Genomic DNA, 16,723 nt, shown 5'->3' with positions numbered 1-16,723 from the left:
ACTTTTTTATTCAATTTTTTTTTTTTTTTTTGTCTTTTAACTCAATAAAATGTACATTAAAATGGCGTGGAGTTGGTACTCTGGAACCCTGGCCTTCCTGAGACAAGATCCACTTTTTCTTGTGTGTGCAAGATAGTGAGCTATTATGTGTTTTTTTTGTCTTTACATTTTCTACAAAGGAAAAAATATATATATTATTGACACAAACAAACAGGCTTCATATAGTTGACCAAATCAACACAAAAACAAAGAAGGGTAAACAAGACAAAACTGTTCAATCCCAGAGTTCTGAAAGTAGCACAAGGAAAATCATTCTGTGAAGAGTTTGCGTTGCACTTATTTTAAACTGGAAGCATTTGTCCTTTTAAAAAAAAAAATTATTAGTATTTTCTATCCAGATTCCCATGATTCAATATCTCCTTTTTTATTTTTCTGAACTCCAGAAAAATTGTAAACTGTCAGTGGTCTTGCAGAAAAAAATGAGTGAAATGAATGCAGAATAAAAGCTTTAAAAAAAGAATAAAATAAAAGTAGGCACCTCTAAAGTGAGCCTTGGAGCCAAGGCCCGTCTCCTCTTTCACTCTCCTCTTGCTCAGATTTGGGAGAGCTGAAGTCCTTCTACCCCAATCTATGGCCACAGGTCTGCAAAATACTTTGATTCATTTTTATGAATTTTGACTTTTTTTTTTCTTTTTTTTAAGGTTTATAGCTTGAAAAAAATGGTGCAATACTCAGTTATGATCCATACTTCCTTGGATTATTCCACAATGAAAGCCACTAAGGTAGATAAACCTTTTACATTTTAAAAACACAATTATTTTAGTCCTTGAGTAAACATTTACACATGAACTGTCCCGTCTCCCCTCAGTACTTGTATTAGGTTGTTCGTATAGCTGGATGAGGGGGGAGGGCGACACTCAGTGCAACACTAGAGGCTAGTTACAACATTTGAATAGAAATCTGACGAGCCAAAACAAAAAAAAAAATTAAAAACAACAATAAAAGTATACTGAACTGAAAAGAGACCGGAGGCGGGACTTGTCCCGCTGTAATTCACTTCACACGGAAAACATTCATTCATACAGTACAAGCAGCCTTGTGCAAACACTCGGATACGACAGATGTCAGTTTTGCGTCAAATGTTTTTTTTTTTTTTTAGATTCGATTCACTCTGAGCTGATGCTTATCAAAAAATCTCTGAAGTTTAAACAAAACAAAAATCTACAAAAAGTGTTCACATTACATTATTGGCGCTTTTTTTTTTAAATTCAAGTATTTTCGTGGTTATTTTGTATTACTCTGATATGTTTATGATCTCGTCTTTTGGAAATCATTGGGAGACTGAGGGGGGAAAAGATGGTTTCCAAAGCCCAAAGAATCTGGGAAAAATGTCCAATTTTGGAGAGCGGACCAGCATTGGGAAGCTTTGGTGCAGCCGAACCCCTAAGGGTGCTGAGGTGCAAACAGAACTTGTGGACTCGGAAACCAAGCGGGACGCTGCGGGGTTAAGGAACCAGGGCAGGCTGGAGGGAATCGTGAAAAACCAGAGGAATATTGTCACAGATACACACGTATATCGCCTGTCTGTACTGCAGGTTGTATACAGAGTATGAGCTAGCATGTGCATATTAAACCCAGGCTTTTGAATTACAGACCCCCCCCACACCCATCCCCATCTGACCCATGATTAAGAAACAGGTTTGATTTCAGCCACAGATGCCTTCAAGTCCACCTTAAAATAATAATAGTTACAAAAAAGCAATCAAACAAAAAATGCGAGCGCATTTGATTTTCCAACACTTAAACAGGTAGATAAAGAGTGTAAATGGGGGGTGTGGGAGAGGACGGGGTTCTCAGTGCTGGTGCTGCTAAGAAATCCACATCTGAGACGCGCCCCGTCCCGCTCCCGACCCCCCCACTTCAACACCAGCTCCTTTGATTTAAGTCCAGTGTGGAGTTAATGCATTTTTCAATCTCACAGACAGCACAGGCAAAAGTGATTGTTTTGTTGAATGGTGCGAGTCTAAGGCGACTCTGGAAGAGGGAAACTGCCCCAAGCTTAAAGACTTGGTACCCCCCCCACTATTTGAGGTGCACCCCTGCTTCTGCTGGCCCACTGGGTGCACGGGCATCTCTGCCTTGGGAGTGTGCGGTTCAAACTGACATCCTGGTTTTTGCAAAAAAAAGAAAAGAACCTCGACAGCCAAAATTTTTCTTTTTTAAGAGATGTACCTGATGTGACCCATAAGCAGTGCACTGGCACAAACAGGGACCCCACCTCCCCTTACTGCAGCCCGACGACCTGTTCATATTTCCAGTTCTCTAGTCAAAAAACAACAATAAAAAGTCAACACCATGCATCTGTCCTGCCCTTCTGCTCCTCAAGCCTCCTGCACAAATCTCCGAAAGCGAACCCTGTTTGCGTTGACTCACAACGAGAACGTGGTTGTTAGTTGGCACACGGCTGAAGAGGTGACGAAAAAAAAAAAAAAAAGTTCAGCCTCATCCAAGCCCGAGAAGCTCTCAGTCCCCCTACATCTCATCCAGGGGAGGTCTCAGGAGAAGCTGCCTGGAAGTAAAGGTTGTGAGATAAATGAAGGTTGGCAGATGTAGAGGGGGGGTGGCTGCAAACAGATTCCTCCTTATATTTGCATAGAAATGGAAGGCTGTCGTCAGGTGAGGTGGTCTACAGTGTTAACAGACACTTTTCTCCACGTCCCGCAGTGCCTTGAACCGCTCATCAACACTCTGCCTCGGAGGCGGTGGGAGGGGCAGAAGAGTAGCTGAACATTGCATGAAGACCAGTTTTTTTTTTTTTTTTTTCCAAATCATCAGAAACAATCAACGATATTAAAACAGCAACAACATCAGCAAAGTCCTTAGAAATGCACTCTGGTAATTCCATAAGTCCGAATGAGAAAAGGAAAGCTCCGTCAGTGCCTGAAGAGATCTTTGCAGGAGTGGAAGTGGAGGTTTTGCTGAGGACAGACTCTGGCATAGCAGTAGATTCAACACGAGTGGTGCGGGGCAGAGCTGCTCTTGGCCTCGGAGGGGGTGGGGGGGGCAGCTGGAAGAAGAGGGACGCCAGTCCGGACGGGTCCGCAGGGAGGCGAGGAAAACAGCGGCGCGGCGGGGGCTGGGGGAGGGGCGAGGGCTGCTGCTAGCGATGCACGCTGCAGCAGGCAGGCACTCGGTGGCCACGCGAAGTAGGACAGACGGCGGCGGCGGCGATGGCCCTCCCCGCCGGACCTAGTAGAGTACGAAGGCCAAAAACTCCAATGCTGCGATGTAACAGTGATATTTACTTTGATACAAGACAGTGATGACGAGCGCTTTGGGGGATTCCCGGCCACGCCCACCATCAGCTGAGTCTTGTATTTCCCTTCACTTTGCTACCGTATTTGACATCCTATGGTCCCACTGACTTGAGGGAAGGACAAAAAAAAACACAACAATTCACATCCTTAAGTTTTAAAAATAAGCATATAGAGAAGCCACTAAGAAGATTGCTTTTCTTGCAATTTTTGCTTCTTTTCTTTTCTTCTCTTGGTTGGCATTGAGGGTACGGCGAGCTGCGGCGCTCTTCATAAGTGCTATCAGAAACCACCTGTTCACAAATCTTTGCTTCAAATTTTTTTACAAAAAAAAAAAAAAAAAGTGATCTGGTCTTCCGGGTGAAGAAAACACAGGCTCTTCTCGTTTTGGTTTGTCGCCAAACAGTTTTCTCACACACACACAAACTTGGCCCTCGCTCCCCCCAGAGTCAGTCTCAGGCTGGCTGAAGAAGTGCTTCGTATGTTTACCGGAAAGAGGGTGAGGACCAGCGTGCCCCCCCTCCCTGAAGGGAGATGGAGGGTAGTGGTGGCAGTTTCTCTTTTTAAGGTTGGGGGTCAGATGAAGGGTTTTTTGCAGTTCCTCGTGATCTGCTGCGTGGTCTTCAGGTGCGTGGACGGTACAGTCTGTGGCTTATATTGCACGTCACGTGAAATGGTGGGTTTGCATGTGGAGTGGAATGGGGGTGGGGGGTCATTGAGGATGTCTGAGGTTGAAACCAAACTGTAGGTTGGCTGCAGACGAGCAGAGTGCACTAAAGTGTTTGTCTTTACAGTTCCGTAGTAAGAGCAGTGGTTGTTTTGTTGACCGTCTGTAACCGCTATACCCCCCGATCCAAACCCCCCCATTAGATAACATCGACAGACACGCTTGGATATTGTTCTTTAGCTTTGCTTGCAATGGTTCAAGAAGAAAAAAAATATTTTAAAAGAAAAACTACAAAAATAAATGGCTTGAACAAGGCGCACAGGGTTGCATCATTCCCTTTGAGCACTGTGTGTGTGTGTGTGTGAGTGTTGGGGGGGGGGGGCAATCTGATGATTATGATGCAGAAACGTGCACTTTCCACTCAGGTGTCTCTGGCTCAGAAATAAAGGTGTGCACGTGTCTTCACCGAGTACAGAGTGGGTGAGGATCGCTGGACAGGAAACAGTTTAAGGCTAATATTAGTGCTGAGAGAAACAAATGTCGAGCCTGAACCAGCTGAGAGTTCAACAAGCACTCTGAAAGTTTTACTTTGGGAATGATGCTCTTTTTTTATGGAACTCTGAGGTGCAGTATGATTGCCTCAAAGGGCAGTGAGGGACAATGTCAGTTTAAAGATGGCAGCTTGTCACTGAGTCAGTTTGACTAAAGTACTTTTCACAAGTTTTTCATTCCTTTAAAAAAAAACAAAAAAACTTCTCTTTGATGAATGAGACTTCTGTTGTTTCTTCAGAAGCGAAAGCTGAACACTGTAACCCAAATCCTCCGACTGCAACTGAAATGTTGTCAAACACAAAAGGAGCGGAGGAGGATGTGGAGGTCAGGCGGCGAAGACGCGGCCTCATCCTCTTCCTGTTCCTGTCGCTGATTATCTCCAAATTGATTTACAAGGTTGTTTGTGTTTCTCCTCCTACATGGATTCTCCGCTCAGTAGGTCACCAGGAAGCAGTGTGTTGATTGGAGTGGGGCTCCCCATGACTCGACCTTCCTCTCCGCTGGGGGGTCCCCACAGGCTGGAATACTGCTGAACGCCGCCCCAAAGCAACTCTCCGCCTGGTTTCGTGGCACCTGCTGAGAGGCTGCTGCTACTGCCGCTGCTGCTGCCGGAGCCGTTGCTGTTGCTGTTCCAGTGGGGGGACTGACCAATGGGATGGGGGGCTCCGGCCCCTCCCATCCTGCTCTGATTGGTTCCCGGAGATGCCTGCCAGCTGGTTGTTCCACCAAGTGACTGGCCTTGTGCAAAGAAGCGGTTCACCTCCTCCTCCCCAGCGAACTCTGCGAGAATGGTGGTGTTCCCGAGCACACACCTGGACGGAGAAGGAAAACACTCAGACGGCAGTCTTTACCACAAACTGAGCTCAATGCTGGGAAACTCACATGTGCAAGGACTTCTGAGCCTTTGCTGCTTCATCCTTGGAGCTGTAGCGGACCACAGCGTTTCCCTGTGTGAGGTTGAGGTGGAATGTGATGAGGGGCCCGTGCTGCATGCACAGTGTACGCAGGGTCGAACCATCGATCTGGAAAAACACCACCCACGCAATCAGCAACCTTTGTTGTTGTAAACTGTGAGTCACTACAAGCTGGAAAACAGTTACCTGTGGAGTGAGGTTCCTCAGAACCAGCCAGCTGCTGGTCCTGGTGGAGCTGTCCGTGCTCCACGTGGTACCTGCTATCAGAGAGAACAGACATAATCAAAGTCAGCTACTTTAGCTGCATGCGTTTCTGGCTTTTTATTCTTCCTTTTACTAAAGAGTCCGATGTTATAACAAATTTCATGCATGAGTGCTGCGTCTTTTGCCTGCAACCCCTCTCACCTTCTAGAAAACGAACTTCCAACAACTAGAAACAACCCTGCATCAACTACAGATCCTCCTAATGTTTGTCCCGGTAAAAATACCTGCAGTGTAGGAGTTGCTCCAGCCTTGAGCCAGACCCAGAGAGTTCCCGCCCCAGGTAGAAGAAGGCTTTGTGTTCGTGAGGCCAGGTGGGGGTCGGGAAGGGGCTGTGCTGCTGCTCCGGGGGCCTTGGGGGACCTTCCACAGCTCGTGGGACAGAGACGACTGGCTGTGGGAAATGGGGCCGGGAGACCAGGTAGATTTCATCTCTGAGAGTTTACCTGCACGAAAGAGAGGAAGGGAGGGGTTAATCTCCAGAGCTGGGAGGACGACAGGAATCCCTGCAAGTGTGATGCCAAAACATCTGAAGAAGATGACTTCATCATATTCCACCTTTACAACTTCGAATGAAAAGGGTTATGTTTGGATTTTAAGAATACTCCAAAAATGCTTTTTACCAAGCAAAGTGCATGAACTTTGCTTATGAAGCAGAAAACATAATATTACTTCAGTGTAACCTTTTATCTCATTGTTGACACCTATATATCACACTCTTTTACATACCGTATCTCTATGACCATTTATGCGATCAAAGTAATCTGATTCTGACAGTAGAAAAGCAGCTTTTCATATTGGCTTTATACTGATGTGCAGCACATTTCTAACATCAAGTGTTGCACAACAACACAAAGCAGCTTTTCTCCACAACAGAATATACTGATATAAGACAGTTGTGTAAACCCTTCACTGCTTGCAGTGTTGAACAGCAGAACAAAGCTGCTTTTCTCTGCTTCAGAATCTGTTGGAATTACTTTAATTGTGTAAATAGTTGAAGAGTTATAGAAGTCGAAAGATGGTCAACACTCGAGCTAAAACTATGGTGTAGGAGAGTCAGATGAAAGTCAGATGCAAAGGTTTAGTCAGATAAATCCCGAGACTAGGTCGGATGCTAAGTCAGATGCTAAGTTGGATACCAAGTTACCTGCTAAGTTAGATGTTAAGTCCAAGGCTTAGTCAGGCTAAAGTCAGATGCTAAGTCGGATGTTAAGTTGGATGATAAGTCGGAGGTTAAGTCAGATGAAAGTCAGATGCTAAGTTGAATACTAAGTTAGATGCCAAGTCAGATGCTAAGTCAAAGGTTTAGTCAGGTGAAAGTCGGATGCTAGGCTGGTCACTAAGTTGGATGACAAGTTGGATGCTAAGTCAGATGAAAATCAGATGCTAAGCCGAATGCTGTCGAACGGTAGGTCGGATGATAAGTTGAATGCTAAGTCAGATGAAAGTCAGCTGCTTAGTTTGAGGCTAAGTTAGATGAAAGTCGGATGCTAAGTTAGACGCTTAGTCAGATGCTAAGTGGAATGCTAAGTCAAAGGCTTAGTCAGGTAAAAGTCGGATGCTAGCTCCAATGCTAAGTCGGACTTTAGTTGGATGAAAGTCGGATGCTAAATTGGATGATAAGTCAGATGAAAGTCAGATACTTAGTTGGATGAAAGTTGGATGCTAAGTCGGACGCTAGGTTAGATGCTAAGTCGGAAGCTAGGTCAGATGCTAAATCGGATAATAAGTTGGATGCTCAGTTGAATGAAAGTCAGCTACTTAGTTTGGGGCTAAGTTGGATGAAAGTCAGATGCCAAGTTGGATACTAAGTAAGCTGCAAAGTCCGATGAAAGTCAAATTCTAAATAGAAAGCTAAGTCAGATTCTAAGTAGAATATTAAGTCAGATTCTTAGTAGAATACTAAGTCAGATGTCTAGTTGGATGCTAAGTTGGATACCAAGTTGAATAAAGGATCATGAGGGAAGGAAAACACCAACACAGCTTGTGATGTTAGCTCAGAGCGGAGCTCAAAGTAGAGGGGAGGAACTATAGCTCTCCTGCAGAAGGTTGAGGTTCTGGGGCTGCAGTCACAAGAAATTCTGCAGGTGAGCGGAGGGAGGGGTTAGCACACACTAATGTACCTGTGTCGTCCATTTCCGGGGACGAAAGACTGAAAGAGCTAGTGTAGCCACTGACTGGCCAATCAGTGGACGGAGGCAGAGCCTCGCTCTGAGATGAGGAAGGGGAGGAGCCTGAGCCGATGCCAGCAAAACAAACGACAGACAAACAAAAAAAAGGGAGAGAAGCAGCAGAGAGAGAAAATGGAGTAAAGAAAAAAAGTGTACCACAAATGATGACAGTAAGCTCACTGAGAAGCGTATAAATTGATTAGTGAGAATGATTACTAGCAGTCAAGTGAGAAAATGGAAAACGAAAGAATAAGAAGCAGCTTTTTTTCTGTTCTTTTTAATTTTCTTGATTGAATCAGAAGAAAATGTCTTTGTTGAGTATACTTTTGCTTCGAGTACAACAACTCCTCTGCTTTCAAGTCTCACCTCCACTTCTGTCGCGGAGCAGATAGCGGTTGACATCTTGGATGTTCGTGTTTATGGTGGGTCCGCTCGGAACGCTGCCTGGAGTCACATTCGGGTCGGTCTCTGGGTCGATATTCTGGAGGCCTTTCCAGGGTACGCCGGGGCAAAACTCTGAAGGTTAAAAGTAAAACATAGCACAGATCAACAACAAACAAATCTACACTCCAGCTCAACTTTGATAAAAACAAAATGATTTCATTACCAGGAGGCCAGTTGATATTTGTCCCGTTGGCCATCTTGTCATTGGTGCTCTTGCCCTGTCCCCAGCTGTCTGGGGGGACGAGAGGGCTGGTAGGAGACTCGGAGCTGGGGATCAGGTTGTAGGGGCTGAATGAGTCATCCAGCTGAGGGGGCTTCCCAGGGGGGCCCAGACCGGCACCTAAGAGAAGGAAGATTGAGATGTATAAAATCTGACATAAACTCATCGTTTTTAACATTTGCTTACATACACACTTTGATCAACTGTAATATTATTATTACTATTATTTTTTTACAAAAAGGAGTTAGATGTTATGATCTAAATTCCAGTTCTCCAAGAAGTTTTTCTTTTAGAGAAAACAATAATCTCATATCTTAAAAGTGATTTGATAAAGTAGATTTTGATCTCACCATGTTTTCCCAGATTAGGCTCAAGAGGAGAGGAGTTTCCAGAAAGACTCTCCATGGAGTTGGGATGTGTCCATTGAGACAGGCGTGACTGTGGCTGTGGAGGTTCCTTTAAAGACAGACTTCCCATGTCCACATTTACATTCATGTTTGGATTCAATCCAGCTGAACAAAACGAAGAAAAAAAAATTACCAAGAGGGCAACGCAAAGCACTTCACTTTCAGAGATCAAAGCTGATGACACTCACAGAGAGCGTAGGGGCTGTAGGTGTTAGGAGAGGACTGTGGCTCTTTGGTCTGCAGGTCAGGGAGGCCTGGAGTCTGGGGATGACCTGGAAACGGATCCAGGGCGGATTTGGCTCCTCCGGGGTGCAGGCCCGGATGCGAAGGAGGTGGCTGCTGTTGCTGTTGTTTCATCAACAGCGCTTGTGCCAGCTGACGCTGGTGCTGTTGGATCTGTTGCTGCATGTTACTGATTGTTCGTGCAACCTGCAATGAAATCAGGCGTTTTAGCAAGGAAACACTGAAAAGCATTTCAGCATAAAGCAAAAGAAAACACGCAGATGTAAAAACCAACAGTGAAAATGAAGATGGGAGCTTACTTGCTGCTCTTGTTGTCGAATGGGGCCAGAAACATTGCGCTGTGCCTGCAACATCTGCTGTTGAATTTGTAAACGCTGGTAGGCCTGTGTGGGAGATGCAAAAAAGGCTTAAACATCAAAACTTGTCTGGGATATAGTCAAAAAATACAGTTTCATTTCGGAAACTCACCAGTTGCAGCTGGTAAAGTTGATTGAGAAGGGTCATGTGGTGAGGGTTTATTGGTGAAGTTAAAAGTGCAGGATTCAGACCTATGTTTTTTGCTGCAAACTGTAAGAGCTGTGCTTGAACCTAAGCATTCAACACACAAAATGAACACACTGTTAGTTTAAAGATACAAAAAAGTATTGAATTAAACCATAACAAATGCAAAATCGTAACTTAAGCTGTGTTTAATGACTCTAATCCCAAAGCAAATATTGAATGAAGAATACATTTAAATGTTTTTACTAATAATGATGTTGGAAATCAGGTCACGTGCTTTTTATGAGCGTACCTGAGGGGAGAGAAACTGAGGCACTTGAGCACGGAGACTAGGCTGAGAGGAGCTGAGAGGTGGCACTGGTGGCTGAGGAGGTGGGTGCGGCTGCGGCATGGCCCGGGCTTGTGCTGCTCCACCACTGCCAAATACTCCACTTTGCATCTGGGGGACAGAGCAAAACTCAAGGGGGTTGCAAGAGAGAGGAAATTGCAGTTAGGGAGTCTTCATGTTTGCACTTTCCTAGTCCAAAGACATGAGGATAGACTGGAAGGAGGTTCTATAGGTTGTCTGTAGAACTGGGTAGAGGATTGTTAAAGTCCTGTAGCGCTTGCCCCTTTTCCTTTTTTTGCTGCACAGTTGCAGGTGTTTTGGGACAAAAGATCTGCAATAGAATGCTTCAAGAGAGAGAATCTTCTGGGACTTCCTGCCAGGTCCAGGTCTAGTACTGTTTCTTCTCGGCATCCTCCTTGCTCCTTTGCATCAGTAGCTAGTCTTTAAGCATATTAAAGTACTTCAAGTGCTGAAACTTGCTTCGTCTTCTTGTTTATTTCTTATGTCTAAAGCCAGTCGTAACAAATTGGGGGCTTGTCCGGGATGTGTGTTTTTTTTGTGGGTGTTGCCTTGTTTGTTGTTTGTGAGAGCGCTGGCTTTTGTTTGTGTGTGGGCTTTGCACCTTATAATACTGGACATAACAAGGATTTATATGGATTTTTTTGCACTTTTCCTAGTAAGCTAAAATGTAACAGTATTTTCTAGTAGCTGTACTTCTGAGTTACCTTATCCATGAAAGGAACACGGGGATCTGCAGAGGGGTCTTTGGAAAGCAGTGGAGGCCGAGGGCAGCTCATGGGCTTGCTCATGAGGCCGTTATTGTAGTCTGGCCCACCTATGCCCATGCCACGCTTGTCCAGCTCGGTCTTCTTCTCCAGCAGGGCACTCATGGCCTGATCCAAGTTCATGTTGTTGCTCTTCAAAGCCTCCTCTGCCGGATCCCTCTGAAAGTCAACAAGAAAGTCTCAGTGAGCCAGAAAGGAGTCGAAAGAATGCTTGACATAGCTTTTAACAGTAAACTTAGTTTTGTTTATTAAAAAAGTATTTAGAGGTCAATATTATCAATTAGACTCACATGAAAGCCCATATCTGTCAGCTGTTTGATGAGTCGATTCATAATCCACACCTCTTCCTGTTTTCCTGGGACTTTCGGCTGACAGAAGCAATGAAAGAAAATTATTATCCTGTTCCTATACCAATATAAAACTGCATTATCAGTGGATTTAGCCAATTAAATATGCAATTGATAGAGTCATACCTTTGGTGGACCTTTTTTGGGCATGTTGCCCCAAGAGTTACAAGAAGAATTGCTCTCTTGGGAGGCGGTGCTGTCCCACATGTCGCCCTCCTCTGCATCCCACTGACCACCTGACAAACTAAGCTCTTCACCTCCTCCTCCCCATCCATCTTGCATAGGTTTAGGGGCTGAAAAACATCCATAAAAAACATGAACTTAGTTGCCATCGTCTTTAACCCTTGTACTATCATATGGGGTCCAGATGGCCCCACCCTTATATTGATGTGTGATCCCTCCTATGACAAAGGTGAACAGGATTTTATGTTTGCTACAGACACCAGTGAAGATAAAAAAATCATTAAAAAAAAAAGTTCAGCGGGCTGTCTTGTGGGGTCCAGATGACCCCACTTTTAATGTAAACATGCCTTGGATAGCATAAGGGTAAATAGATATGTTTACATTTCCTTTGTTGGCCACTAGGAGGCAGTGTTGACTTTAGATGCCTTTTCTTAGGCTGCACTACAGTGCAGAGCTCAAAATATGATTTAAAAATCTATTGTATAATTTTTATACATTTTAATTTATATTATTTTAAGGCTAATGCTTAATAAGTGTTAAATAAACAAAATAAAGGTGTTTACCAGGTTTGCAAGATGCAGATGTCATGGCTGGGTTGCTCCTGGTGTAGTTGTCTGAGTTGCCCTCTCCCCAGCCTCCAGAGCTCCCAGTAGGTTTGACCCAAGCAGACGTGCCATTATCCACACTGACAGGGGAGGGTGCGTGCTCCCCCCAAGAGTTCTCTGACTTTGCGTGAGGACCCGAAAGCTCTCCCCAACCTGTAGGAGACACAAGAACAGAGACATGAATGAAGTTTCCGGCAGACAAACGACAGCCAGTTGTTGGGTTTACAGCATTTATGCAAAAATTAGGTGTCATGAAAATAAATGCAATAAATTATTTTACATTTTTTTCATTAAGGTTTTCATTAAGCAATCTAAACTTTAACAACTTTACCATTGATCACTACCTTTCTTTCAGCTACTCTGTTGTTTTTTACCTTCATTTGAAATGACACTCATTTGTTATACTTAACTCTTTGTGTTAATTTATAGAATTAGTGATGGTGTAAATTCAAATATTCACATCTGCATAATAACTAGAGTAGTTTTTGAACTAGCCAAATGTTTAAGTTCTTAACATTGTAAATTAATAATAATTTCATGATAGATTATTAGTACTTTTTATTTTTAAAAAGCATAAACTTTTTTTAGAAGATATTTTAAACAAATTTTGTCTTTCAAGTACAGTCAAAGGGTTAATTCTTCTCTATTGGGGTGTGTAGTGCTAACCATGCATGGAGGCGAAAATATAAGTTTGACTGAGCAGGAGTTTGGATACAGCGGGAGGTTCTCGTTTGAAATTTGGCGAATCCCACTCCCTTTTGGCATGAGCGACACAGTGCTGTCTCTACACATGCAGGGCTGCCAGGTTTAGCTTAGCTCTCCCACCAGGGAAAGGTCAAATCCTAAAGGCAGCACCAAACTTGCCCTCAACATTTAACCGTCTGTTCTTAGAAAACAGTCTATCATTAAAAAAGTAGTTATTGGACAAACAAACCAATTTTCTTCATAATCCTTTACGAACCCCTGAGTTATTACATTTTTCAACCAGTTAGTTTTTTTTTCCACTTCAATCGACCCACCAAAACATATAATGCAGGGTCAAACGAGGGACAGCAGGGGGCGTGTGCCCTCTCTTGATGCCCTGGGGGCCAGATCTACCTCCTCCCTTCATCTACTGACAGATGGTGCCTCCTCTATAATCACACACTTCCGATCCATCCCAAACAGTTTGCTGTGAATCTGCATTTTTATAAGGGACATTGTACAAAAGGGTGTTCATGCTTTCTTTGGGTACCCACGAAAGTTTACAAAGGACAACAGCTCAGTTCTGTCAATCTTAGTCAAATGCGACAGAGGGACAAAGCTGGCTCTGCTTAACTGATTTAGATAGTTGATAAGATGTAAATCCAAAGAGAGCAAACTAGGTCAAGATTTTACCTTTAAGTGGATCAACAGCTTGGAGCTTAACTGTGCGCTGCACTGCCTACCTAACCAGCTTTCATGTTGGGTACCTTAAGCTTTAACAGTGGAAAAATTGGGAAATTCTGAACAATGAAAAGGTTAGGTCATGACTGAAAAAAATATCTTTATAATTTATTCCAGTAGATTTGAAAAAAAAAAAAAAGCTTTACAAAAAATAAGTGAGTTTAACGTCTGCTTACCTTGAGCAATCAGGGGCCCCCGGCTGTGAGACGGTCCAGATTGGTTTTGCACTGGGGAATCTACAGGCCCACTGGTGGGACCAGAGTTTTGAGGGTTTTGGCTATGGTTCTGTAACGGTGCAGGCAGAACGTGATAAGGATGATTGTGAGTATGGGGCGGGTTGTTAATGGAACTCGGGGAATTGCTGCCTCCTGCAGTAGCTTTAGCTTGGGACATTCCTGGATTGTTCCTATCCCACAGGTTGACAGTCTTATTGTAGGCACCAGGATCCCCCCAAGCTTTCGTTCCATCGTCTATCTCCATCTTGCGCCGAATTGAAGGTGGAGAGGGCTCTTCCCAGCCAGTAGGTTCAGCTGAGACTTCATGCTTTTTACCACCCCAGCCTGTACCCTGCTTCACTGTGCAAGAACCACCCCACGAACCCATGGTTCCTCCTCCAGTATTGCCAGAGGGCCCTTCCTGAGGCTTGTTACCCCAACCTTGAGGGGCAGTAATAGGACGCTGAGATGGTGTGTCACCCCAGCCACCACTTCCTCCAGCTCCCCCCATGTTTCCTCCTCCAGAAACCCCAGATCCTGAAGTAGACATTCCCCAGCTTCGCTGGTTTTCCCAGTCTGGGTTTGTGGGACTTTTTTTGCTCTCCTCTTGTTCTCCCCAATCCCCTGTGTTATTGCTCCCTCCACTGTTACCCCAGGTGTGGGAAGCTTTGGGTTGCTCTCCCCAGCCCTGGGAAGCTGATTTGTTGCGAGATTCGTCCCACCCTGTTGACTTCTCCTCTCCCCAAGACTGACTATTGTTCCTGGGTATGCTGGTGCTAGGTCCTCCTGTTGAAGGGTTACCCCAGCCACCAGGGCCAACGGGGTGCTTTATGTTGTTGGGTGGCTCTCCCCAACCAGAGCTGGGTTGGGCGGGCGCAGCAATGCTTCCACCCCAGCCAGAAGCTCCCTGAGAACCAGGCACATCACTTTTGCTTCCATGGTCAGCCCTCTGAATAGGGGCTGTGTTAGCTTTAGAAGGTCCCTGTGCATTGCTTGGAGTGGTTGGGCCACAGCCCCACGGTTCATTGCCAGCATCATTTTTCTGTTTGGTATCATCCATATCCCAGGTGGTGTGCTGGCGAACGGGGGTCTGTCCCCAACCAGTGTTACACAGCACCCTGGGGTCCAAGTCCTGGGCAGGCAACAAAGGAGCTGGATTATCTCTGGGTGTGCGGCCTCTTTGCCGAGGAAGTCCCTCCATACTGTCACTGCTACCTTCACTGGCCCCAGCTGTGCTCATTGCTCTGCTCCAAGGACTAGCCTGAGAATCCTGAGGAGGAGAGCTTGGTGCATCCCATCCACTTTGGGTCTCTTCAGAGTGCTGCTTTCCCCAGTCTCCATCAGATTTTTCAGTCCAGCCTCCAGAAGTTGCCGTTCCACTTCCACCACGACCCCATGAAGAATCCCAGCCAGATCCCTCCTTTGATGATGTTTGCTTTGAGTTACCACTGTTACCCCATACAGTGTTTCCATCTTCTCCATTTACTTGCGAACCTCCAGATTGTAGCTGTCCCATAGAGCCCATGCCTATGGGTGTGCTACCCCAGCCTGGCACGTTTTGTACTGGGCTAGGAGGTTCTTGCTTATTGTTGTGATTTGGTCCATCAGTTTTAAGGTTTTGAGGTTCCGAACTGAAAGACACATTTGCTGATGAGGTGGACTGTGGCTCTGATGCATCAGAAGTCATAACAGAACCCCACACACTGCCAGTCCCACAAGACTTGCTGGTAGTGTTGGGAGCAGAACAAGTGTTGGTTTGAACCGACTGGGTGCCAGGTTGATTACAGAGGTTGGATGTAGGTTGAGGAGGTGATATAGTGTTGGTTCCCCCTAAGCTGCTTCCTCCAGTGCCACCACCATCATGCCCCAACAAGGGCCAGGCAGATGGGTTGGCATTAGGGTTTAGGTTCAAGTTAAAATTGGTGCAGGAGGATGAGGAGGAGGAACCCCAGCCCCTACTGCCTCCTCCCACAGGGCTGTCACCTTTCACTTCATTTCCAATGGGGCAATGGGAGGGTCCAGGCCCAGAGCCCCAATTACGATTGGTAGCAGACTGGTTAGATAGGACACTAGTTCCAGCATGATTGGCAGGGGTGGACCCACTGGTGGCTTTGCTGCTAAGGTGATTGGTGGAGAAGTGACCGGTCTGACTATTGGCTCCTGTGGCCATACTCACTGTACTACAACTACTGCTAGTGCTGTTGCTACTGCTGGTCAAGTGACCAGGGTCAGTTTCCAAAGGGCATCCTCCCGAAGCGACCTTGATCTGGCTGAGGGCAACAGAAGGCCAAGATTCAGTGTCCTTCTGCTCAATGATCTGTTGATCCCAGCCACTTAGAATCGTGGAAGATGCAGCATTTGTGGTACTGCTGTTGGCTGGCAGGTGTCCCCAGAGGGGATTATCATACTGGGATCTCTGGCCACTTTGTGGGGGCAGTTCTGTAAATAAACAAAAGAAAAGAACGTTAGAGATGCTCAACAAGTATGAGCAAGAAGAAAACGAGAGCAGAGGTTGATTATTACACCCACACAAGCTTAGTACTGTTGAAATACCATGACAACGTAAAAGATGTCCACTTGCAAATGGATTTTACTAATGAGGCACTAACAATTAACATTTAACCACAACATAAACATACTGAAGCTGAAAGATGCACTTAAAAAACAAACAAAAAAGTATTTTTTTATGTTTAAAAAACATCTAATTGTTTTGTTACATTATAAAAAGAATGAATGAAACACTGTTTTCGCAAAAGTTGTACACAAACGTTAAATAAAGCAATCAAGAACAGAGGAAATTTACAAACAAATTAAAATCATTTTATTTTGCTTATATAGTGCAAAAACTGCCTTAAAGCTCATTTGTTATGTCCTCCTTACAGGTCACTATCCAGAATCTCTCCTGTTTAAAATTGGAGGAGACAGGGTTCTCGTGCATTTATGACCTTTGCTTGAAAAGAATCATAACTGCTAGACCTGCTATTACTCATCTGTAAATCGATCTAAATAAATCAATCAAATACTTCAGACATAAAGCTTAGATTTGGTAGATCTGGTGCTGCACATACCATCACTAATTGATACTTGAGACCTGTAAGTTGAATTTCCAAGTAGGAGCTCTCCAACTGCACAAATCCCACT

General features: G+C 44.8%; 1 protein-coding gene across 3 annotated transcripts in view; it reads right to left on the bottom strand.

Moving 5' to 3' along the window:
• Window positions 1-369: 369 nt before the first annotated feature.
• tnrc6c1 (trinucleotide repeat containing adaptor 6C1) overlaps window positions 370-16,723 on the bottom strand; it is a 36,825-nt gene continuing 20,471 nt past the window's right edge. For 2 of the 3 annotated variants that reach the window (XM_024271480.2, XM_036213286.1), the window contains 16 exons: window positions 13,544-16,021; window positions 11,901-12,095; window positions 11,281-11,447; window positions 11,098-11,175; window positions 10,748-10,966; window positions 9,987-10,133; window positions 9,662-9,781; window positions 9,493-9,576; window positions 9,139-9,379; window positions 8,894-9,055; window positions 8,487-8,663; window positions 8,246-8,395; window positions 5,936-6,154; window positions 5,634-5,707; window positions 5,416-5,555; window positions 370-5,345 (listed from right to left, as the gene is read on the bottom strand). In XM_024271480.2, coding sequence (XP_024127248.1) covers window positions 4,949-5,345; window positions 5,416-5,555; window positions 5,634-5,707; window positions 5,936-6,154; window positions 8,246-8,395; window positions 8,487-8,663; window positions 8,894-9,055; window positions 9,139-9,379; window positions 9,493-9,576; window positions 9,662-9,781; window positions 9,987-10,133; window positions 10,748-10,966; window positions 11,098-11,175; window positions 11,281-11,447; window positions 11,901-12,095; window positions 13,544-16,021 — 5,048 coding nt within the window. In that variant the 3' untranslated portion in view covers window positions 370-4,948. Of the gene's footprint in view, window positions 5,346-5,415; window positions 5,556-5,633; window positions 5,708-5,935; window positions 6,155-7,721; window positions 7,943-8,245; window positions 8,396-8,486; window positions 8,664-8,893; window positions 9,056-9,138; window positions 9,380-9,492; window positions 9,577-9,661; window positions 9,782-9,986; window positions 10,134-10,747; window positions 10,967-11,097; window positions 11,176-11,280; window positions 11,448-11,900; window positions 12,096-13,543; window positions 16,022-16,723 lie in introns of those variants that run through there. The other variant, XM_036213287.1, reaches the window with a different exon arrangement.

Source organism: Oryzias melastigma, linkage group LG8 (assembly GCF_002922805.2).
Source record: "Oryzias melastigma strain HK-1 linkage group LG8, ASM292280v2, whole genome shotgun sequence".
Taxonomy (NCBI): Eukaryota; Metazoa; Chordata; class Actinopteri; order Beloniformes; family Adrianichthyidae; genus Oryzias; species Oryzias melastigma.
This window is presented reverse-complemented; position numbering and strand designations above follow the sequence as displayed.